Source organism: Colius striatus, chromosome 12 (genome assembly GCF_028858725.1).
Source record: "Colius striatus isolate bColStr4 chromosome 12, bColStr4.1.hap1, whole genome shotgun sequence".
In the NCBI taxonomy this organism is placed as follows: Eukaryota; Metazoa; Chordata; class Aves; order Coliiformes; family Coliidae; genus Colius; species Colius striatus.
Window position 1 is genome coordinate 13604494 of NC_084770.1, and position 25120 is coordinate 13629613.

At 38.9% G+C, this 25120-nt stretch overlaps 1 protein-coding gene across 1 annotated transcript in view; it reads right to left on the bottom strand.

Moving 5' to 3' along the window:
• NYAP2 (neuronal tyrosine-phosphorylated phosphoinositide-3-kinase adaptor 2) overlaps positions 1 to 25120 on the bottom strand; it is a 129149-nt gene that overhangs the window by 22312 nt on the left and 81717 nt on the right. The window contains exons 4-5 of the mRNA XM_062006036.1: positions 10906 to 11118; positions 2210 to 2313 (exon numbers count right to left, since the gene is read on the bottom strand). Coding sequence (XP_061862020.1) covers positions 2210 to 2313; positions 10906 to 11118 — 317 coding nt within the window. The remainder of the gene's footprint in view (positions 1 to 2209; positions 2314 to 10905; positions 11119 to 25120) is intronic.

Here is a 25120-nt window from a genome sequence, read left to right on the forward strand (position 1 = left end):
AGGATGAGCTAACAACTCAGCCATTGCCAAACACATTTCACCTGTCATAAATTATTTGCACATTAAGACAGAATAGGCGTATAAACAACACAATCAATGTAATGTATGTATCTGCCATAAAGATAAGGCTTTTGTCATTCTGCTGGAATCAGGGTCAAATCCACATCTTTAAAAAATGATGCCATCATAATAAACAACTTAACAGATGGATAGGAAGAGATTGACAGCTTGAAGGGAAGACTTAGGGGGAGAGAAAGCTTTTAGTAGTTTTTCTTGTTTTTCATGAAGCCATGTCCGTACCATACATTATTCAATTAACAAGATCACCCTCTATAGTCACTTGAAAATTCTTCTTATCATCTCTGTTCCTTTCTTCTTTATGAAGTGAGGTGGATTTTTCCTCTACAGTTTCAGTGAACTCTGGCTACAGCTTCTAAGAGGCTCATTATCTCTTCTATCACATCATCTTCTGCTTTCAAGGCTTATTGTTTAGTTCTTAACATAAACTGAAAGACTCAAATCTCTTCAAAACACCCAAGGTGCCTTTCCCACTTAGTAACCAGCAAAGCCTCATGTCTGCTCTAAGCCCCATTTAATAAAAAATCATATACTACCTGAACACCAGGACACTCAAAACCTCTGGAAATACAATGACCTTAATTTCTTCCTTAGATGAAGGAACAATTGTAGTATTTAAATGGGCTGTCATTTTGAATTGCCATTATGGATTTGATTTTCTTACATAAAATATGCTTTAGAAATGTGCAAGGTTCTGTTAGGCACTGTGTCCAGCAGGGCTCAGAGTAATGTAATAGCATCAGTTTTCAGGTTAAAGAATTTTAATCTGTATGGACTAGACAACCTCAATATAACCTTCCTAACAAGTAGCTGGCTGTCTGGATTGAGTAAATCAACCTTACTCTTCTGGTCTCTACTTTAGTCAAGACCTTCTAGAAGCAACTCACCAAGCTACAAACAATTTCAATACGTGACTACTGCAGAGAAGTTGTCAGGGAGTTTTCTCACTCAAATTCCATTGAAATTCAATAGGCTTACAGGGGTTAATTCCCTGAAAGTCAATTGAAAATTCACCACCTAAATAAGGGTGTTTGTGTGCATTCTTGCATATATGTATGTGCACATGTATACATATATGTTTATGGCCCTGTGCATATAGATAGCCACTCACATACACAGTGATGTGTAGGCCCACACACACAGAGGTGGTAAAATACTGGAGTGCTTTGAGCTTGACAGAAGACATTCACATGTTTAAGTGAAACCTCTCAATTGCTACTCTCAGCAGTTAGTTCTGTCAAACTAATAATACAGGTCTGTGCAGTAAAATGATACAATATCAGCATTAGCATATAAAATAAAGGTAAGTATAGGTTTCCCATGTCTTTATTTCTTTTCCATTTTCTCACTATTGGAGAAATTTGCCAAACCCAAATGCTTTCATTTCTTTCTCAAGGGTCTATGTGGCATCTTTGATTTTGATGAGGGGAAAAAAAAGTATCTCTGTTTAAGATACAAGGAGATGTTACCCCTTGGATTTGTTTTTTGATTCCTAAGAATATACAATAAATATAACTATGGTGGACTATTTAATAGTCCTGTAAGCATTACAGGAAGAGAATCTAGCTGCCTTAACTAAACATAATAACTTGCTGTAAGAGCAGTTTTCAGGACAGCGATAAATTACAGTGTAATACAATCATGCATTAAGTTCAAAACAAATGTGAGCACAAATATTAAAGTACAATTGGGCAGAAGTCAGGTATGTACAAGTCATTGACACACATTGGTGCAAGTGCTTTAGACAAGACATTTAAAAGACATTTACATAAAAACATAGATTAAATTTATCAAAGTTTGATAAATTTTAAAGACATTAAAAAAAGTACAGAAAACATGAAAAAAATAAAAAACTCAGCCAATTCATACAGTACAGTTTTACTAAATTGATATTACAGAATGAAGACAGAAAAGGATACAAGGAATTAAGAGCAAAGAAGATTCTACCGGCAGAAGCCAGTGGAATTTCATTGCCAATGAGAGATGCGCACACACAGAGGCACGCACACGCACAGAAAGTAAAGACAAAACCCAAACAAATCGTTTGCTGTAACAAATGACAGACACAGAGGTGAGAACATTTGGCATGTTGCAGCACATGGAGTCATTCACGATTGGCTAACGATGGTACCTGGCTCGGCTGAAGATCACTGGCTTGCCTGAGCGGGGTAACGGATGGAGGAGGCACACCTGATGTGGACGCAGACCGACCTAATCTGCAGCTTGCTTTAGGCTCTGTGAAAAAAGAGAAAAAAAATACATCAGTGAAGAGAAGGTGGATTACTGCTGCCATAATCTGAGACGTAGTGGACTCAGGATTCCTCTGAAAGAGATCTGAGGCTTGGTTTCCATTTAAAGTCTAGAGCATTTGACTGAATCACAAGCAGAAGCTGAAGTTAAGACAGAATCCATTGCATGTCCTGGCCTCCTTCCTCTCCTCTGGTATCTCTGAAGATGAAGTAGAGAGAATAAAACAACAGACAGACAGGTAGCATACAAAGGAAATCTTCTCATTGCACCCTCACCCCTACCCCGCCACCAGCACCTTTTTCTACTCCTCATAAAATACAACAGTGATTAAGGGAATTACAATGGCTTCTGGTTTCATCTCTCCATCCCAGAGCTGAGGGAACAGTAGCCCAAAATATAACTGTGCTGAGGGAAAGAATGAAATGCCATTAAATGAAGGAAGAAGTGTATTAAAGTGGCAAGGATACTATCACACTTGTGGATTTGGAATGACAAAAAATACTTGGAGATCTGATGTTAACAGCAGTGAATGGAGACACAGAAAGTAGGAAGAAAGGACAGAAATCAAACATCAATGGTGGCAAATTCTGAAGGCAGTCCCACAGAATCAACGTGATTACAGAAGTAGAGATTGCCTTGAGAGACAGCTCTATTGCAGAAGAGAACCGCACAGAAATTACAGTTATTTCATTTTTCTCCTGCATTGCCCAGAAGGCTCGTTATTGTTCCAGCATAGGTTAATACTGTCATCATACCAACATGAAGGTGACCATGCAGCTCAGGAGTCCTGGATAAAGGTTTTTGTATCAGAGCCATGCTGACACCACTATGCTACCGCAGCAGTCAACACCCCACATCCACACTAGAGGAAACTGTCTTTTCTAGAGAAAAGGGGTCTGTCTGTTTCTGCCCAAGAAAAATATTTGTCCCTATATTTTCTGTGTATGTCTGAGGAAACATCTCTCAGTCATTGACTTTTGACTCAGATGAATGTGCTCGTCAGCTCATGCTTTGTGAGCCTTCTTCCTAAGCCTACACTTGCCTTTTCTATTTAGTGGGCAAACACCGAGACCAAGGACATTTGCACTCAGCAGACACTTTGTACAGTAATAGACTCACAATTGTAGAACTGATAGTACTGCTTTACCACAAATAACAAGTAATTATAACAATACCATTCCTCCTTACAACGTGTTTAAAAGTGTCTCCTATTCAATCTCATATTTTCAAGAAGACAGGAAGGACCTATGCCTCACTCAATCCTGGTTTAGCAAGTTTGCCTTTGAAGCACCTTCTGATTGTGTCTGTCTCACTGGTATTTCCTCATGCCTCATTGACACTGGTGCTTTGTGTTTGTTTTATACTAATATGTGTATTTCCTATGTGGATCTCTAGAAACATCACTAGCCACTGGTTGGGCCATTGCTTGAAAGGAATAAGATGTCCATCACTGGCACATCCTTAAGGTCACTTGATACATCCTGGAAACTTAAGGACAGGTGACACATGATGCTACCTACCATGCTGCAATGTGTTCTTCCAACCTAACTGATGCTTTTTCATTGTCTCCTTAATGCTTATTTTCTTTGGATGTTTCAGAATTCAAGAGGGTGTGGAGAAGAGCTATCCACTTAAGCTGGAGCACTTAGACCAATGAAAGCATCCGTATGGGTGAATATTCATCACCTAAATATTAATAGGTTGGTTAACATCCAGCTGGCTGAGCAGTAAAAATATTTATGCTGTTCAACAAATGTATTATTCAATTCACTCATTCCTAGCCAGTCTGTAAATATACCAGGGTTCGACACAGCAATAGCATGCAGAAAGGAGCAGACTGATCTCCTCCATAACCTTGGATTTGATACATAATCTGTTGCTTTGCCTTTTTTTGGACTTGGGAAGTTATTCCAAAGGTTTGATTAGATTTCATTTTGTTCTGATTTCACACTGTCTGTGTGCCAGATTTGTGACTGCTTCTTTCGGTACTATAGATATAATAATGGATCTCTTGTCTCTGCCCTCTTGGAATTTTGCTGGGCTTTCAGAGAGAACAAGATTTTGGGTGTTTTTTATTTTGTTGTTTTTCCATATTGCTAAACAGAGAATTTGCTTTTGTTGTGACAAACAGAATCAGACACCCAACATGTAAAAACTCCAAGGCACTGTCTGTCATTGCTTCTGAATTGTTTTCTTTTTCTTTGCTTTGGAAAAGCAGAGAAAAGTGTCATAATTTCCAATTTGGGTATATATGCAACAAGAAATTACCATTTCCTTGCCAAAGACACTCCTTTCATCTGGCATCAAAGAAATAAAACCTATCTCAGATGAAGTATTAGTTCCTTTGTCTCCCTGTAATATACATTATATTATTAAGGAAGCTATTGTGATTTCCATGGTAATTCTCACCAAAAGAGGTTTCAGAGGTGGTTTCACTGAGATTTTTTTAAAGTTCAGGAAGTCAGGTTATGCAGTGAAAGGGAAATGTTGTGGATTTTTTTAAACAGTCATTCCATTGGTCTCAGTGGGAATATTTACTCCACTGTAATTGGTACTGTGAGTACCATCTTCACACTGCATACTACTGTGAGGAAAAAAATATCCATAAATGGTCTGTTGCATAAGTGATGCCCAGCACACTGCTCTGGATTCTGCAGCATGTTATTTTTCAGCTGCAGGCAGTTTATTCATTGTACTGAAGCCAACTGGATGTTGGTCACTTCAAAATAATAACAATCACTTCAAGTAATAACTTCTCCTTTTGGCTATCTAAAAAGAAGTAAGATTTCTTCTTGCATAATTATGTCCACCGTCCAGTCACTTTCAGTATCTTCACTGCTTGATTCTTGTGTTTTAAATTGTTGTTTCAGCTTGTCTGCATGGCCTGCAGATTCTAGTTCTGCTTTTGGAATGAAAATAGAGTTTCCTATTTACTGCTGAAAATCTTGAAGGAAGAAAAACTTCTGACAGCAGACCTTGGGGACAGTTTCTAGACTGTCTCTCTCATATGGACAATATTGAGACAGCTCAGTATTATCATCTGTAATGAGTAGGCCTGAGACTTCTTAAAAGTCTCCTTTCTGACAGTAATGCACAGTGTGGAGCAGACTTTTATCAGCCAGCCTGATGAGTACATAGAGAAGGCTCTGTAGATACCTGTTCTCTGAGGAGGACTCATCCATCTAGCTCCACACTGATAAAGTTACCATGGCACCCCATCTCTGTGCTGTGCTTCACTTCCCCATGTGGGCAGATCCTCTAGTTCTAAATTGATCCTGCATGAAGGAGAGATCAAGAGATTCCATCCCAAACACAGGACCCTCTCTGCATCCACAGCTAGGGCCCTTTTCACACTGCTATGTGCCACTCAAATGCTGACAAGGTCTAACAGCCCACTACCAAGCTAGAGAACTCATAGGCATATGTCTAAGTGCTTTACTGGACTGGGGCCAGAGGATGCAGTGCACTTGAGTGGCCATTAGAGATGCCCGTCACAATCAATGGGCAGCATGAGGTTTGGATTCAGCAGATTGCTTGGGTTAGCAAGAGAGCTGCATAACACATTTAGTTATGTTATGCACAAAAAACGTTTGTAAGATTCAGTTGCTAAATGTAACTGATGAAACTTTGGTGTTTGTTTTGCAGAGCCTCAACTGATGCATCCCTCACAGTGCTTTGTGATGAGAAACACACTGCTCATTACATGCCTCAGACACCTCCCGGAGCCAGCACAGAGGCCAGTAGGAAATAGAGAATCAGCTTCATCTCAGTCCTCTCTTATACCACCCACAGCAGTCACAACACTCCCAGCAATGTCAGTGCCCATTGCCACAGCCACCTCAGCGTAAAGTAAACCCATGCACACAGTCAGCATTGGTAATGAGACCAGCGTTCTTAGATGCTCAGGTTTAAGCTGGTTCCTGACAATGCCAGTAGGATTACACGTGGGCATAAGCAAGTGGGCAGCCCCAAAGGACAGCATTAAGGACGGGAATTTTAGGAGAGACTACTCAACACAGAAATACAGGCTTTCAATAAAAAATAGGTTTGCCTTAAAACTGTGTACTTCATTCTGTATTTAAGCACTCACATAAATGAGATCTTTTCCAAAAGTGCTGTCAGTGTAACTAAAGATGTAGAGGCTTGGCTGGCTGCATTTGGGGCAGGGAGTGTTGTTGGATTCTCCTCAGCAGAGTACTGAAATGCAACAAGATTTTATGGAAATATTTGCAGTCAGTTTTATACCACTCTGCTATGGTTTTCTGTATTCTCCAGAAATATAACAGCTCTGAAAAACTTTTATTTTTGGACCTTAATGGAAAGAGTTCTTTTATTCATCTAAGGAAACCTTCATTCTGCCTATCCTAATCCTAATTCAAAAAAATACTCTGGCTGTCACTTACTTTGGAGAAGCTTCTTATCCTGTCATAGTCTCTTCTTTGCACATGAAAAGAGAAATATTGCTTATTTGCTACAGCTGCCAAGAAGCACATTTTGAATTAAACAAGGCAATGTGACAGGTTGAGAGTAATCACATGCAAAAAAGGAAAAAAAAAAAGAGAAGAAAAAGAAAACATGCACATTGGAAAATGAATCACACCTATTATCATCATACTGGCCTGGCCATGTGGGTCTGCTAAAAACAGATCAGTAAGCTGAAACATAACTTGAAATTATGAAAACATAAGATAGAGTAAACAGAGTATTCTGTCACTTAAAAAAAATAATTAGGACTTCACCTGCAGAAACCACTTAGTGCTGAAATAGCACAGCAGCATGTCAAACTGAACTGTTTTCACAAAGGGAGCACTGAACCTGTGCAGCTCAGTGTTACTAGATATCCATAGGTCAAAAGCTTAGCAGATTTCCAAACCAAGCCAGGTAATGAGAAAAAATGTGTCTATATTAGATGGGCCATGTTTTAAAGTAAGATTTGTTCTGAACCGTCATGTCTCAGGTCTATGTCAATGACTGAGGCAATGAGGTAAAGAATGCTCAATGTCCTACTGACAATATTTTTTCCTTAAAATTGCTTGCTATTTTTCTCTGAAGCTTCTGGCATGGGCTACTGTCAATCTTGGGGCTCTGGATCAAATGGACGGTTGTGCATTGTTCCAAAGAGCTACAACACTATTGCTGCAGAGAGCAACCTGCATGTCTGCAGTCAGGCTCTGTGGCCATCTGATCCTACACCCTTGCAGATGACACACCTGGCTCATGGCACATTGGCTTGATGCCCTTTAGTGTACAGCTCCCAGTATTACTCATTTTATTTTAGGTGACAACTGCTGCTAGGGGAGCGTTTGTGTGCAGAGAACATGGATGGCCAGTGTAGGCAAGATCTAGAAGCATCACATCCCAGGCTGGGCCTTGTTGGGCAGGCTGCCCAGTAACATATACCCCAAGCATTAAGCTTCCTTCGCTTGGAGAATCCTTGAGGATTTTGGTAGCACAGTGATACTCTGATATTGCCCATGAGGAGAAAATTTAGGGGATAGTGGGAGTACGCAGTAATCTGTGAATGAAGCAGCCTTAACTACCATGAATCAGTATTTTGCCAGCACTCCTTTCTTGTACCAATGACTGTGTCCTGCACCTTGGGCTTCACAGGCATTGCGCCACTCTCAAAGAGCCTGAACATAACTACTCATTACTTTTGCAAATACTAGCCAGTAATATCGATGAAGGGTGAGCATTTACTCCCTTATTATTTACAATGTTTTCAGATAGAATACTAATAGCTTGGCTGGCTGACAAGCCCACAGTAACTCAAAAACAGGACACAACAACAGTAGAGTATCTGGGATACTAACGGCAGTGCAGTGCCTGTCTCCAGCAGCAGGTGGCAATGCAAAATGCTTCATAGTTGCAGTTAGGAAAAAAGCATCAACATTCCAGAAAATACTCTTCAAAGCTCCTGGAGTGAAGTTATAACAGCCTTCTGTTTTACAGATCTCATTTGGCTGTTCACTACAATTTCACTGACTTTCCTAAACGCCAGCATGCCCCCAGAATCACTTACACTGCTTTCCATAAGAAATTATAGATTCTGAGAAACAGAGAGTGGCCTTGACAAATCATGTGGCAGATGAAAGAGCACTCAGACGTTAGAGACAATGATACTCGTGCATCTGACAGGCCAGGCTCATTTGAACAAAATGATCAGACAGGTTGAGATCCCTCTGACCTTGCTAACAGGTGCAGAGATGGGGAGAACCCTCAAAAATTCAGGACTCTCATGTGGGTATTTTAAAATAAAAAGGCAGCACATATTTTAAAATAAAACTGATGCAAGAAGGTTGGACAGAAGTGCTATATTTTACTAAGTCCTCTCACATCCATTCAGTTTTACAGAAGAGAATTCAAAGAAGCAGAAAAAAAAGAAAACTCCATTTTCTTTAAATTACTCCAACACTGCCCTAATAAATACCCACACCAGTGTGAACTGGGAGACAGGCTCCAAACTGTGGTGTTTCAAGGACAAATCCTCACAAAAGAAAAGAGAGCAGCCTTTTTTCTCTTTTCTATGATGCTGGAAAGAGAGCAACAGCAATGACGACTACACTGGGTACTGCTCTGATTTTATTTGGTCCTCTGGTAAATCTTAAGTTCTAAATTCTTAGCACAGAGTTACTTGAATCTCTTTGACTCCAGAGAGCATTTGTATCCATACAGGTATATTAAATTTCTCTTCTTTCATTCTGTTACAATTCTAATTTGATTGGGAAGAATAACTGTTACAGGTTACATACAAGTTCATGGAGGGGAACTGCATACAGCATTTTAACTGCAATGCCCCACAGACTAAAGGTAAAACACGTTGCTGAGGCAACAGCTAGAGACATAGGAGAAAAAATATTCATGGCAGATGAGAGGCAATATTCATCTAATGTCATAAAAAAACTGTGGGGAAAGAAAAACCATAATCAGCTCTCAGATTTTAATCATAAAAAAGGAGTCAAAATTCAGCCAATGAAATAGTTCCATAATTTTCTTTTGACAGTCCTAGCTATGTAAGACAAAGTCACAGTTAACTAAATCAAGGCATGATTCAACAATTATTACAATTTGCTGATGCCAAATGAAGATTGAGGCCAACATGTTTTGTCTGCTTCTGGAGATCAACCAACTCTTTAAAATAAAACTGATGCAGGAAGGTTGGACAGAAGTACTACATTCTGCTAAGAATTTACTTTTTAATATTCATTTCTCTTCCATTCTGTTCTGTACTGTCATTTCACAGAACTGAAAAGACTGGAATGCACCTTTGGTCTAATTATGAGATGTCCCAATACTCTGATGTGGTACTTTTAAACCACCCTTTAATCTGCATTAGCACAGGTGATGTTCTAATACAATAGGAACAGAATTTCTACAAAGTTATGCACTACTCTGGAAAATTCCTGCCTACCAGGATGCCTTCTGAGAACAGACAAGTAAGCAAAAGGTAGTAACATCCAAATAACCTGCACTAGAGGCATGAGATTTGCAGAAAAGTCACTTTTGCCGCCCCAGGAAGGATTATTTGGGGGGTCTATAGCAAGAAAAGGTGGCCTACGTGATTGCTGCAAATGACAAGTCACAGCAACAAGGTCTTTTCAAGTTATATTCTGAGTTTCAGGTGTCATTTCCAGCAATGCAGGAAAAATTTGAGTCCCATTATCACTCAGAGAAGTGAAGCCCTGGGTGAGGTGCAAGCACCTCTGCTAACTCAGCACTGTAAAGACTCTCTCTGCCACTGACTGCCCAGCAAATCTCTCATGCAGGAATAATTTCTTGGTTGAGTGGCTCATTCATGGTCTTATGCTTACTGAACATTGACCATGAGGCTCCAGGACTATTTATGCCAACTGTTTTAAAAATATTTTTCACAATCCACCCAATAAGCAATGAAGTTATTATTTTGAGAGAACTGTCAAATCTCAAACAGTAACAATGAAGTGCTTATGCCAGAGCTACACATATCTGTTTATAGATGTCCATTCATTTATCAGTTCTTAGTTAATTTATAAACAAAGCTGCATTACTTTTCATGGTTTATAACAACTCACTATTTTTTATATCTAAATGTTGATAAAGGAAATGGATAGTTATGAATTTGAGACTTCTGAAATTCATAGTCGCTTTCTTATTAATTGATGTACAAGCTCAGAGCCAAGGCTGCCCGTGTCCACTCTCTGTGCATATCAACAAGACAGCTTTTTTCCTGCACAGTGTTTTTGTTACTGGATGTGATATCTGAATTTATAAATAGTTCACGGAGTTACCATCCTGGAGATGTCTTTTCCACAGTGTCCCTTTTCAATATCAGGTGGAATTTCTTCTTCCTTTTAAAACAGATGAACGGCATGTTTACGTGCTGATATTACCTGTCCCCATTCCAATCCTGTTCCTGTACAGAGCACAAGCAGGCAAGCAGGCTGCTTACTGGTTCAGAACTCAATGGGCAGGGCAGATTCTAGACGATATTTGGAAGTCAAGAGAATCCAGATACTTACCCACACCTATATATCTTTAGAGATCCTTCAGCTCGCAGGTAAATTCATGAGATCTTTCCTGCTCTGCTACTTGACATACCTGAGCTGTTGCTTCCAGCCAGCATGGTTGGACTGACAGAGGATCTCCCCAGCCTGCTGGACACCACAGGTGGGCCCGGCGTTCCGTCCCATTCCTGAGCTTTTCCTGGCTCCCTGGAGGAAGCTGTCCCATGATGGCCTCCCCTCTCTTTGTTTTCCAGCTTTGGTAGTGGTTCAGTGCTGTGACTTCTGATCTTCAGCTCATCTAGTGGTTCTACAAAATACACAAGTGCACATTTCATTATAGTGTCTCCTAATTGCCTATCATATAACAGTATAATATATAACAATCATTTGTTCAATATTCCATATATACCAATCATAAATCTTTTAAGGGCAATTTATATAATAATTTCATTGTCTAGGCCTAAACCTCATAGTTTATGTAGGTTTCAATACACTTTTTAATTATTAAAACTATACACAATGCAGCAGATGGATAAAATTCAACTTTTCTGTCACAACTTTCATATGCAAGGAAAGTGGCTTTGAAAGTGGTGCCTTAAGAAATTATGCTTTTATTAATAATTTATGGAAATACTTGAATTCTTTTCAGCTGTCAGTTCTTTGGGAAAGATTTCTTCAGGCATTTTCTAAAGAAGCTCTCTCCTAAGGCAATATCGTGCAAGCAACATATCTGTAGTCCTCATAAACTCCAATAAAAAGTGTACAATTCACAAAAATATCCAGTATGAATATTTTGGCTGTGCCCAGCACCATAACCTAGGGAATAAAATTTCACTTGGTTGTAAAATCCTTGAAGTCAGAAAATGACTTCCTGCTTGCAACACCACGAGACAATCTAAGGAGGAGAAATTCAAAAAACAATGGAATGATTTTTCAGGTGAAGAAGTGATGTCAGCATTCTTCATGCCTGGTGGTTTTCTGTTCTTTTCTTGAGACTCACTTTTTTCTTTTTGCAGGTTGAGCCATGCGTGGAGCAACAATTCACTCCTGATCTTTTTCATCCATAGCTCTTGAAAGATTCACATGAAAAACTAGATACAGAAGCATTAGATTGGTTTTAGCTGTAACAGCTAATCACTGTGCTACTCAGTTATTCAAAGCTTTTTGTAGAAAAAAACAAAAAAACAAAAAAAAAAAGAAAAGTATCCCTCAGAGTTTGGACTTTTATACCTCATATTTAAGCCCAAAGACATCCATCCTCAACCGATACTCTCGGTTCTAGTCACTGATGCATGTTGATTTCTGTATGCATCTACAGTGTTGGAATTCACATTTGCTAGACATGGACAATCTTACCTTGAGCCATATCTCAGAATCTGTTTGTGGCTACAAAGAATTTTACAAGATTTGGGAGAGCCAAGGAAAGGGAAAATGCCAGGAGCCATTTGCAGGCAGGAGATGTCAACAGCTCCCCAGTGGAACCATGTGAAATGACAGCGGCCCGGCTGTGTAGGACTGTCAGAGATGCAAAGCATCAGTAGCCATTTCCTCTCTCAATTGTCTCCACAGCTAGGAACTAGACTATTCAACAGGAATAGCCACTCAGATTATACAGTCACAGAAAAAGAACCACATTCAACCACTTTAATTCCTCTGTGGCTTAAAACCCCACCCACTGTTTACCTTTGATATAGCAAACAGCTAAAGATGCAATATTAGGTATCTACATGGTATGGTAGAGACCTCACTTCTGTGCAACAGTAACAAACAGTCATGGTGGTTTGTATTCTTTGACTTTCCAGTCCGCAGATGAACTTCATGTACAACCACACAGTCAGCCTGAAGTTTACTCAATGAAATGTCATATAAATGTCATGTAAAACCACACGACTGGATATGCAATGCAAGATGTAATAATTAGTCTATTTTATAAATTAGTATTAGATAATATTAAAAAAGGTGAAGGATATCATACCAAAACCTTCAAGATGATTATTATTTTTCAATTACAGTAGTAGCAGTGCATGAGAAAATGCTCAAACGACCCCAGTTCAGCAAGTTTCACAAATAGGATTCAGTGACATTCTATGTGACAAAGACCTTCAAAAATCAAACCTCTTCCTTGAACTTTCAGGTCAGTTATGTACTTTAATATATGTAAAAAGACATTGTCATGAAAATCCAAACTGTTTGTTTTCCTAGTTGGTAACCCCAGAAGGGTACAAGGCTGAATAACAGTCTGTATCAATGTAACATGACATCTGACTTTCGGGGACCTTAGCTACGAAATGTCTGTAACACAGCTCTGTCTGTGACTGCGTAGAGAGACTTGCCAATACAAAGAGCTACGCACACAGGCTGTGGAGCCCCAATTGTAACTAGATTTGAAGTGTTTCAGTTATCAACGAAAATGCTCTTATACGTTTCCTGAGCACTGATCTATCAAAAATAATGATGTACTTTTTCACGTAAGAGATATGTGCAATCATATCTGATTTTTTTCTTTACACCAAGAACATTCACATCTTTAAAATATCACCCATCTGGAAAAAGGAAAAATATGAATAAAATGTCAAAATTCCTTGGAAGGGCACATGATCCTTTTTACCACCATACAGGGTGTCATCTAGACTGTAGCTCTTCACTTCCAGCAAAACAAAGAGAAAACCATAACAATAGAGTTTGCTTTTCAAAAGTCAGAATTTGGCCCTGCAAGTGCTCCACCAATTTAATGTATCATTCAATAGATTTAATTTACTATGTCATTCAGCTGCTACTGAAAGTGCTGTGATTATCTTAGTGAAAACCTTCCCTGTGTGTGCCTCGTTGACACTACTTGAACACCAACTCTTGAAATCTCACATGCTCGTGCAGTCATCCTGTAGTTGCAGTGGAAACACTCTAGTTGAGTGTGGAGCTAAGGATTTACCCACTTCAGTTTACTTATCAGAGAAGCATTTGTACTTGTTGCCTGATAATAAAACTAAGAATACACAAATCATTTTTATCAGCCGAATCAAAGCACAGCAGTTCTCTAAAATCAGATAGAAACTTATGGAAATAGTCAGACTAAATAAAGATTTGGCTTATAGTCCACTTCTTTATAAGGTGCAGAAAGTCAGTTTTCAGCTGGCTGTCTAGACTTTGTAAATTTACGTTCCACTATCCTTTCTTAGGGATTTTCAGTTCTTAGTTTATCTGAAAAGCAATATATCCTAAAAATGAAAAGCAGATTGAATCAGATTGTAGCGTCATGTAACCCATCACAGAGCCTGAGTCATTATTACTTGGTGATCACTATCAGTAACATTGATACACAGTCAGAAAAACAACGTGTCAGTGTATTATGTAGTGTTCTGTAATATTGCTTTCCTGCTCACTTGCAAATATATTAAAAAAAGGAAAAAAAAAAATAATGCCTCACTTTTCAAATATTTTGGGGAGGATTTTAGAGTACTCTCAACTTCTTTAATAAATGACAATGGGAATCATACTCAAATTAGAGTTCTTGCCCTACTAAAAGAGCACCTCAGTTCTAATGTGTCTATAACAGCTCCAGAAATGCAGAACGCTCTCCTGCCAGGTCACAGCACATTACTGGGACCTTTTGTTGGCTGCCTTAGTCACTTGGATATTTTGATGCTGTCAACTACTCTCTGCTGCAAATGCAGTTCCACAGAGCAAGCTCAGTGGCACAAAATATTGTCTCATAACAGAACATGTATTGCTTTGTATTTATGCTCCTGCACTCAGGGAAGAGACATTGGCAGAAAGCAGAACATTCATACAGATGCCAGCATGGGTTACCTATGGGGTAGTGACCTTACCATTGACTGAAAATCAAAGCAGCATGTTTTAATCAGGGTAAACCTTTATAAAAGCTGCAGTAGGATTTAAATGGCCACTATCCACATTGATCCCATACTGAAAACACATAGTCTAACCAGTCATATGTACATTTTGCTGAAAGGTAACAGGAGCTGCTGCAATAGCTTTCCTTTTTCTTGTTTTTTGAAACACAGGTGAGATCCAAGCTACCTCATGCTGTTAAAAACCTTAAATTGGAGTTAGGAGATACTGAAGCTCAGTGTTATGCTGGGAACTCAATCATATGATGGCCACAGGCAAATCTTTTCACAGTCAAATGCTGTATTTTGAAAGCTGAAATTATTATGGAAAGTATCTTTATTGTTCAATAATTCGTGAGCCAAAATAGTACATAAAAATGTAAATTTCAAGAAATAATTCACTGCTTTAAATATTTATGGATACAGTTGGTTGAACTGCCATAAAGGCACTCAACTGTTTCAAGCACTTCCAGGTGTCATTGTATTTCAGTATTCAAAGATCTACATTTTTCTTATTTATTTCACATGAATCTCAGGCTTTTCCATTTCCAGAATAAGATGGTGTCTAAAATCTCTTAGCAAGAACATATTTTACAAATAATTGACATGTACAATTTCCCCTCTATGAAAGGTCTACTAATAGCTGCACACTAGGCACAGCTGGCACATGAGCTGTGGCACTGGAAAACTCATAAATGCTCAACAAAGTAAGAAACAAACCGAGCTGGTCAACAGCAAGTTAGACCAAAGCAAACTAAAAAATAGAGCTATGGAAAAAAAATCTTACCTGAAAAGCCATCATTCAAATGAATATATACCTTGTGGCTGCCACTCTGCTCTTAAACACAAATTAATTTCAGGTCCTGGTGGCTTCTTAGTGTAGTGCCAAGTGATAAACAGCAGAACTTTTATTACAGCTTGGGGTTTTGGGGAGAAGAAAGAAAAGCAATTATCAAAAGCAATGAGGGTTGCTCTCTGCCATCTCCTCAGCTGCGAGCTGAAATGTATAAACTAATCATCCATGCATTATTCATTCACTCTTTTTCTGTGTGTTTGTTATAAACCTAAATAAATAATACATCACTCTAGGCAGAACTTGCATACTGTGGCAACTAAATGGTACTATGAACAGGGTCTAAAACTCAGTACATGCATACAGGTGTAAAGCAGTCACTTGGGAGAGGCTTCAGACGTGAACCAGAACTCCTAACTTCTCCCAGGCACATCAGGTCGGACTTCACCTTGTAGGGCCACAAGGCAGGCACAGAAACTGGTCAAAGGAGCAGGAGCACAGAGGACTCCTGAGGGCACGCCTGGCCACCTGGAGCAGTGGAGATGTGGGATCAGACTGCAGCCAGCACGTGTGTGATGATCACAGCTACTAGAGACACGTCCCAGGCTTCAGTTCATACCGTCATACCTGAGGTGGAGTCTCCAAGCTGGCAGCAGCCCTGCTCAGCCATGTCTAACCTTGGGTCCTGCCCAGGGACTTGCCCAGGCATATATCCACCAGCATCCCACATAATACTGCTAGTATGGCAGCAGCAGCACATGCTCCCTCGTTGCAGAGCAAGCGCTTCCACAGACATCAGCTGTTGAGCAATACTAAGCCCTTGAGAGAATCCCAGTTTCTTCTTTCTGCACACTGGGGATTTTTATTTACCTTTATTACACATTTAAAATTAGAGCTGCCTTTTAGTGGCTTTCTTGATGTGTGGTGGTTTGTTTGATCTGCACAGCTGTAAATTTATACCAGCCTCTCCTAAAGAAAACTAATAGGCTAATAATACCACATGCAAGAAACAAGGATAATGCTCTATGATTAAGCCATTTTTCTGCCAAAACAGGAGTATATTATACTGTCAGTGAAAGCCACTTCCTCATCTTTATTAACTATGGTAGTTTGTCTATTCTGACTTCATCTGCTTGCTAATTAAGCAGAAGTTTGTTTTGCATATCAATTTTTAATACTCCTTTTTTACAGCTAAGTGAGAGTTGCAGCAGCCAGCTTTGTTCAATTAAAAGCAGCTCTGACCTAGTTCCATGCAAAATCAATGTAAAGCCTGAAAGAGTCTCACAAACCATCTAAAATTTAAGGAGAGACACGGCTGAAATATTTCTCAGTACTCACTTGAGCACATATTTCTGGAAGTGTGGGGTTTGTATTGTCTTGCTTTATATGGTGAAATCCAGTGGAGATCAAATCTACTTGCTACAGACCTGCAAAGATCAGCTCTGTCAGCTACAGATAGCAAAGGGAGGGGAAAATGGGAACTAATGAACAAATGCATTTGCTTGTTTTTCATGGCCATCCCAAAGCTGCTAAATGGACAATCCTGCCTAGGAAAACAAGAGGGGAAAAGAAAAAGCCCACACTACAATGAAATGAAAACTAACAAAAGAAAGGACACATTTACAAATCTTTAGAATAAAAACATTTGATGAAAATTATGTGTTATAATCTGGTTTTAAAAAGTAGAATAGAATTCTTTAAGTCTCTCCAGCTGGCATTATCAGTCACTTAAAAGGTGAAGTTTAAAAAATTCTGCATGGCAAAACATACATCTAACATTGTTTAGGGTCCTAGAGTAAAAAGAAAAATACTCTTTTATATTGATGATTGAGTACAGAAAAAACTGATTTTAGTCTTAAATAAGGAGAGCCATTTGATCCAATTATATTTTGTCAAATATTATAGAAGTGATGACAACATTTTGAACATGTCCATCATTTTTTTCATAATGACCTCTTCCAATACTGTGCTTGTTCTTTCACAAATGCCTATTCTGCTACAGAACATCTTACAGCCTGATCCTTTGACTGAAATGGCCACACCTGAAAGATACACATTGCACAGATGTATTAACAAAGCAAAAAAAAAGCAATCTTGGGACCCTCACTGTTAAATTGAACAGCATTTTTGGAAACAATGTTCTTTTGGCACTCTATTAATAGGTTTCCTACTTACCTAAACCCAGTCACAATTACCTAATTAAGCAGAACGCTTTATTCCTTGATATTCATTGTATATTTGCTTTTATTCGCCTTTCAGAGCTTGAGATGTTGAGAATTGGTTACTTGAACTTAGGGAAAACTCAACATAATCTTCTGTGTTCCCTAGTGCATTCTTGGGCAAAAAACCTAAGCAAGCATATCAAAAGGAATTCTGCTATTGACTTCAACAGAGGAAGAGTTTTCCTTCCAGCAGGTATCATTTGGGGCTAGCCACCTATGCTGATTAGGATCAATGTATACCATGGTTGATACTAGTGAGCTGCAAACATTTTTCTTCCAGTTTCTGCACCCAGATCTCCTGCTGATAATCCAGGTTCACCTTTCAGACAAACAACTAAATGTGTGGACATGAATCTCATACCCATAGATAGGTACATCCATAGTCTGTGTCTGCAGCAAACAGGATTTAAGTGGGAGAAGAAGGAAGATCACCAGTTTGAAAAGTCTGAATGTGAAACTTTCTTCTCTGCCTTCCTCTCTTGATATCACTGACATGAGCCTTGGAGTACTTACCCACGTCCTTATGCAACACAGGCATATACTGCCATCCCCACCCTAAACTCAACACTGATCAAAGAAACACTGTTAGATGAAACACGCAATTAAATTGTGGAAATCAGTGACTGGAAAATGTTGCCCAACTGTTACTAGCACTCAGCTGGGAGAAAAGATGGTGACTACTTTCTTTTAACTGCTTTCCTTCCCAACCCTGTTCATTTCACTGCGCGCTCATTCTGGTTTTGAGGTTTTTAAAAATACACAGCCTTCACGTTTGGATGAGAAATGATGGTTTGATACACTCTGCACATGTCCTTAGCACAGTAAAGCAAGAAATCAGAAGGCAAGGGTGAGCCAAAAAAGCTAAAATATACAGACACTTTAAGAAAAATATTTTTCTAGAAAGTTCATGACCTTAAGTTTCAAAGCTTCACTTCAAAAGTATCAATCTATCATAGAAGTGCTGACTATATTAAACTTGTCAACAATTTTTTGGTCAAGTTTTCTGCTGAAAAAACAGCCTTTGAACTACATCAGCACTTTCAATGCAGAGGTTTTCCATTGTTTGACCTCTTCTAAAGTGTATGCCTTCAGTAGCAAACAAGAATCTGTTTTTAGTCAGAAAAATGCATGAACAGTTGTTGTATAAACTGGGGACAGAAACTCTTACTCTTCTATTTTCACATAAAAAAATCAGTTAGGAATCTGGAGGGAAAACAAATTCTTTCCTGGCTATTTTGTGTGTATTTGAACTACTTTTGTGAAAAACAATTTTACTAGTACTTTTCATTTACTCCACTAATGAAAATTTGCCTTTCTCTATTAGAACAAGTATCTCATTTGTACAGACCTTTTACCACAATACCTTACCAGTAAAAGAGAGTCCTGACATTATCTTAACATTGGCCTTAGCTGAATTTTGCTCTCAGCTTTTTAAAGCCAGACACAAGAGTACAGTTTTTTCTTATGCGGCCTCTGTGCCAAGCCTAACTAGGTCAGGGTCCCAGGCACTATTGGGTTTCTCCTAATTATGGAATGAAACACATATGTCATTCTATCTTTCTGTGCCTTTTAAGTGTCAATCATTTTAGGCCCTCCTCCCTTTCTAATTAGAAGTTTCATTCTTACTAGGTAATCAACTGTTAAGCCATGACAGCACAGGCTTCAGATTCTGAGGAAATAAGTAGAATTGCAGATGGCCTTATAGAGCTACAGCCAATACCTGTGCTTGTGAGACATTATTATTATTATTGCCTTCATGGGAGACATTACTATTATTTCTTTCACAAGTAAGCAGAGCAGCTAGTGCGGCTGGCACAAGTGTCTCCGTTCGTGTTCCAGCACATATAAATGAAATATAAATTACTCAAACATTGCCCAAGCAGTAAAATAGCTACAGATTTCCCAGAAGACGGTACTCTTCAAGTTAGGAATTTGTCACTCACAAAAATAGAGTAATTTTCATCTATAGCAAAACTAAACACCCAGCTTCTCTTTTTCAGATGAGTAGTTACAAGAACAATAGTTCTCCTTATTCATTCTTAAATGCCACAGAAAGTGCTAATTGCATGCTCCTGATTTAACAAAAAAATAATTATTAGGCATAGGTAATTCTGTCAGAGGAGTAAAAGTAACCTGAACCTTCACATCGTTGAATGTAAATGAACCTAATTTTTTAATATGAGTTATTATCCTGACAATTATTTCCTCAATGTTCCTATACTTCTCACCTTATCTATACCTAGCATGTTTGTACACTCCTACTGTTTCATAGCTCAATATTTGAATCAATGTTACATGTATAACCCAAATAAAGCTCTATCTAAGTCTTTGGTTTCTCTTGTTACAGATAGACTCCTGGAAGTCCAGAGAAAACATAAAGAGAAGCATATCCACCTTTTCTGAGTTAAGACTCTCAAAATTTTTATCAGAACATTAGAGGTAGTTAGTGCAGCACATCATGCAGTCATCCACTAGTATTTTTAGTCTTTATATTCTTTACTGCTACATTCTGGATACCTATGTGCCTTTGTTTTGCAAGGAACAGCAGCCTTAGAGAAAGAGATGTTCTTTCTTGCCATTGTTCACACTAGGATCCCCTGAAGTATATTTTATCTCATACTTCGAGGACTTTGGCCTTTAACAATAGTCTTCCTCTGCCAGGAATCAAATCACACATGTCAGAAACACTATGTTTTTAAAAACGGAATATTTAAAACATTTCACCTCAGAAATTGCCAATCTTTGTAACATACATCAACAAGGTAAAGGCATTTTAGGAAATATCAAAAGGAAAAATAGCAGATAAAACTACTGGAGGATTTTAGAACCGAAAGGAAACCTTGTTCTCTGCTTTATTCCCCCAAAGTTCCCATCATCTACTCTTAAAATTACAGTCCTTCTACAGCTAGAGATGTATCACTGTAAGTACAGATAAGCCATTTACTTAAACTCCATCTCTTGTAAAGATGCAATGACAGTAGCTCAAGAGATCATTAAACCAGGTTTCAGATCACAAATTGTCATGCCTTTCATTTAACAATGATCTCAAGCAGCTCCTATGGCTATGATGGACATATTCCAGGTTTTTGGGGAGGGATAAAAAGGGGATTTTTGTTTGCAAAACTGTTTTTTTTTAGCTTAAGATAAATTTTGGGGAAACTGTTATGTTCTGCTCTCTTTGAATCTTGCACATTTCCCTTTCCTAAAGCTTGCAGTCCTTGGCCTGGTGGTGGCGATTAGTTATTTTTCCTGAAACAAAACTGTGATCTCCTTCCCAGACTCTTCTCAATTATGTCCAATGATAGGACAAAGGACAACACAAGGGTATAAGCTGGAACACAGGAGGTTCCAAAGAAATACAAGGAAGAATTTCTTCACTGTTCAGGTGAGGGAGCACTGGAATGGGCTGCCCAGATGGGTTGTTGAGTCTCCTTCTCTGAAGACATCCAAAACCCAGCTGGAAGAGTTCCTGTGTGACCTGCTCTAGGTGGTCCTGCTCTGGCAAAGAGGGTTGGAATGGATGATCTTTGGAGGTGCCTTCCAACCCTTAAGATTCTGTGCTCTGTGATTCAATACAGCCATTCTAGCAGACCAAAAATAAAGCCTCACTCCGTCTCAAATGCAGAAGCCACAGAGAGGAAAAAACTGACCAGAGCACAGGGCTCCATCCCAGGTAGCCCAGCTGCTGCCCTCAGGGCACTTCTCTCTTTTTTAGTTCTTTCACAAAAGGAAGACCCTGATACTTTACACTGATACCACTTTCTCTAAAAACACAGTGAGAAATGGTAAGAAAGTGGTTTTCCTGAAGGCAATGTGTGTTTATGGAAAACATCACCAGATTAAGCCTTTCTTACTGTTATTGCTGAGCACTTATAAATTGGTCCTAAATTGTGTGGTTCTGCTTGAAACAAAAAGACAATAAACTCTCCCGTTCACCGTGCTGCTGTATGACTACACCATGTTGAATACAAGCTGTTCTAGTCACAAAGGACACATTATTTTCTTGAAGCCAGAAACACAGATGGTGTAAACTGGAGTAGCTCTCCTGCTTTCAAATAAGAAGCGTTGATTTATAAGTGCTGAGGATTTGGCCTAAGGTCAAGATATTACTCTGGCTTAGAAAGCTCTGTTTGGGGGGAGAGAACATTTTTTTAAAAAAAATCAATGGCACTTAAAACTCAGAACATTTTCTCATTATCCACGACTTTAAGTGCAGCACATGGTACTTTGCTTATTCACAACACAATGAAGTAGATGCCAGTAAGTGAATGTAAGGCATTTTTTTCCTTCATTTTTATCCACTATTAGACAACTCGCATCTCCCTCTACATTAAACCTTAAAGAGAAAATGTCTCAGTCCTTTACCTGAAACTGTCTTTTGCTTGAAATCTAACAGGAAGAGAATAGCTTTATCTCTGTGATTTGTTTTTTTTACCCCTTACAGGTTTATTTCTTCTTCTTAAAAAGAAATGTAGATTAAATTGCTGACCAGAAATTCTATCAAGAAGTCAAGTGATGGAAACAGAAGGAATAAATAAATCCATATCCATAAATCAGAAACAGCAGCTGTTTCCAGAAAAACCTGAGCAATTATTTATGAAATTATGTCTTCTTCAATGCTTCTGTATACCGTCACAGTCCCAGGAGGACTTGATTTTCTGATGAGACTAAATTGCTGAATTAGAAGAGGAGACAATGTCATGGTACTAATTAGCAAAACGATTGCATATCATCTCAAAATACATGTTTCTTATTTTATAAATTGCATGAAATAAAGACATTATTTTGTCTCAAGAATGCAGGGGACATCCCACCTATTAGTGATTCAAATGACTAAATGCCCTTAAAATAGACGTACTTGCTTTTGGGTGAAAGCAGTAAGACAACAAATGATATAATGAGCATTTCAATCAAAGAACAGATATCTACTGATTTGTCCCTTTGAAATAAGTTCTCACCCCTGGCATTATGCTTGGTGCTGAGAAAGAACTGAAATACTAGCTTGCAATGCAAAATTGGGCAGTGACAGTGATAGCTACAGCCAGGGATTCACACCCAGGGCCACACAAGCTGCCACTGAGCTGCTGTGTGTGTCCTTTCACACGTTTCTTCTTTGTACCTTTGCTTCTCAGCTCACTCTTTCCCACTTAGAATGAACTTAGGTGAAATGTTGGTTACCTGCCTTCTGTGTGCTTAGCTGAATGACCTTACTGTCACATGATTCTTCTATCCCATTATTTCCTGTGATTTTTAGCTGGGGAACACATGGCAGCTTCAATAAGAGCCTCAGGGTGAGTGGGCTAGCTGATCTGGGTCAAAATATTTACCCTAGTGCCCACCTCTTTTCACTAGTGGATCTAAGGGTTACTGGTGAAGGACATCAACAGATATGGCTGAAGCAGTGCTGAAGACCAACTCAGCTGCAAAATCAATCTTGTTTTTTCACAAAAGTTTGTTTCCTGAAGGATGATGACCAGATCTGGGTGTACCAATGTTTACACTTCAGTCATTTTTTGTTCTGTCTCACACTATTGCACACTCATTCCAGCAGGCAAGTCCTTTAGTGAAAGGTAGAGTTTTAGAGACCTGACACCAGCAGACCAGACAGCTCATGACTTTTGCACATGCAGGTTTACACAGCTCTTGCCCTGAATATGCACTCATGAGTGAGCACTTGAAGAAAGCACTTCTGATGCTGTAACCACTTAGCTTGCTTATATCTTGATAGAATGACAGGCAAGCAGAGAGCCTTCTTCAGCTTTAACTAAATGCATTTAACTGTGGTAAGACCACATCCTTCCAGTGGTGAGCAAGTGTCATTCTTATGAAAGCTAGTGATCTCTTAACCTCTTTCCTCTTCCTCTGGCACTTCCCCCTGCTCTCCCCTCTAAGTATTTGCCTTCAGAACTACTTTCCAGACTGTCAAGTAAGACGGGACTGCTGTGACCACCTCGTCTGATCTCATATATATCACGGGTCATCAGACTGGAAAGGCTAACTTTGAGTGAAAGCACTACTTCACCTGTGACAGAGAAGCCAATACACCTCTGGCTCAAAAGTTCAGGAGTAACTCCAGTTGTGCAGTGTTATTTCTATAAAGCTATACCTATATTGTTAGACTGAGCACAGCAACCATACTGCATGCAATCAATTGCTACATTGTAGAAAAGAGATGGAGAGTTAGGCTGACATCCCTTTACATAAAACTACAGAAAATATATTAACCTAGAGGTAAGAAATGACATAGAAATTACAAGTAGATGAGCAGTGATATGTAGTGGAGTAGCTATAATACTTTCTAATCTCGCAGGCAAGCTCCTGCTCATCACAGTACCAGTGGCTGAGCAGGTATCCAAATGAGAAGGTATGTACAGTTCAGTGGCATACCAAGTCAATGACAATTAATAACATCTATTTTTTCCACTCTTTCACATTTTTCATGCTCTACATCCCTCTTCAGTTTTCCATAGGAGTTCTCTCCATCTTTCTGTCTTTGTGATCATCTTCCACTTACTTTTTCATTTCTGATTTGGCCTTACAATTTATTTTTTCTTTGTTCTTTTCTTTCCACCTTTATAATGGTGCTGTAATGCATAGTTAAGATGCTAACAACACACAAGAGGATTTTTAGAAGAATACAGCACAATAAGTGAGCTGCTTATAAAATCCAGATAGGCACATCACGGCTGCAGCCAGAGGATGCTCAGTGCATTCAGCAACCTGTCTGGGGCTTCAGTGGAAACTCATATCCTCAGAAAATGTGGCCCTGAGGTGACAGTCTCCTCAGTATCACTGATTTATCCCAATTTCTCACTAATGCAGTTCCAGTGAACTCTATAAGGATGAAATGGAGAGGGATAAAAAAGGAAAAATGGCAGATGAGTAAAGAAAATAATACAGAAAGGATACAAGGGCATTTTTGCCTGGATGTTAAAGCTGTTGACTGGAAATGAGGTTTGTGCAGTTCCCCTCCTCAAAAGGACCTCTCTCAAAAATGCCAGAAATTAAAATCCAGTGAATACACTCTGAATTTGGAATCAGTTGCCAAATTTTCACAGTCAGTTGCAGTAATAACAATAAAGATGAGAGATAATTTTCTCTGTAACTGCTACAATATTTTCTAAATACACTTGGCTGAATATAAAATTTAGCATTGTGCTATTTTTTTCTTTTACTAGCATATGGCAGTGAGAGTTTCAGACAAATCTCAGAGGGATGAGTCTTGAAGGATTCAATGAGAATGTTGCTTGAGATACGCTCAGAATAATTTTATATTTTAGAGGCAAATATTCTTCATTTCCTCGCATGATTTCCTAAGAGGCACATAACTTCTTTTTGTTGTGTGCTTACTGTCCTCTAAATTCTGGAAATCTTTTTGTATGCTGAGAGCAAATCACAGTGAATGAACAGCTGTAAAAACCCTGGCAGACACAGAATCATGGCATG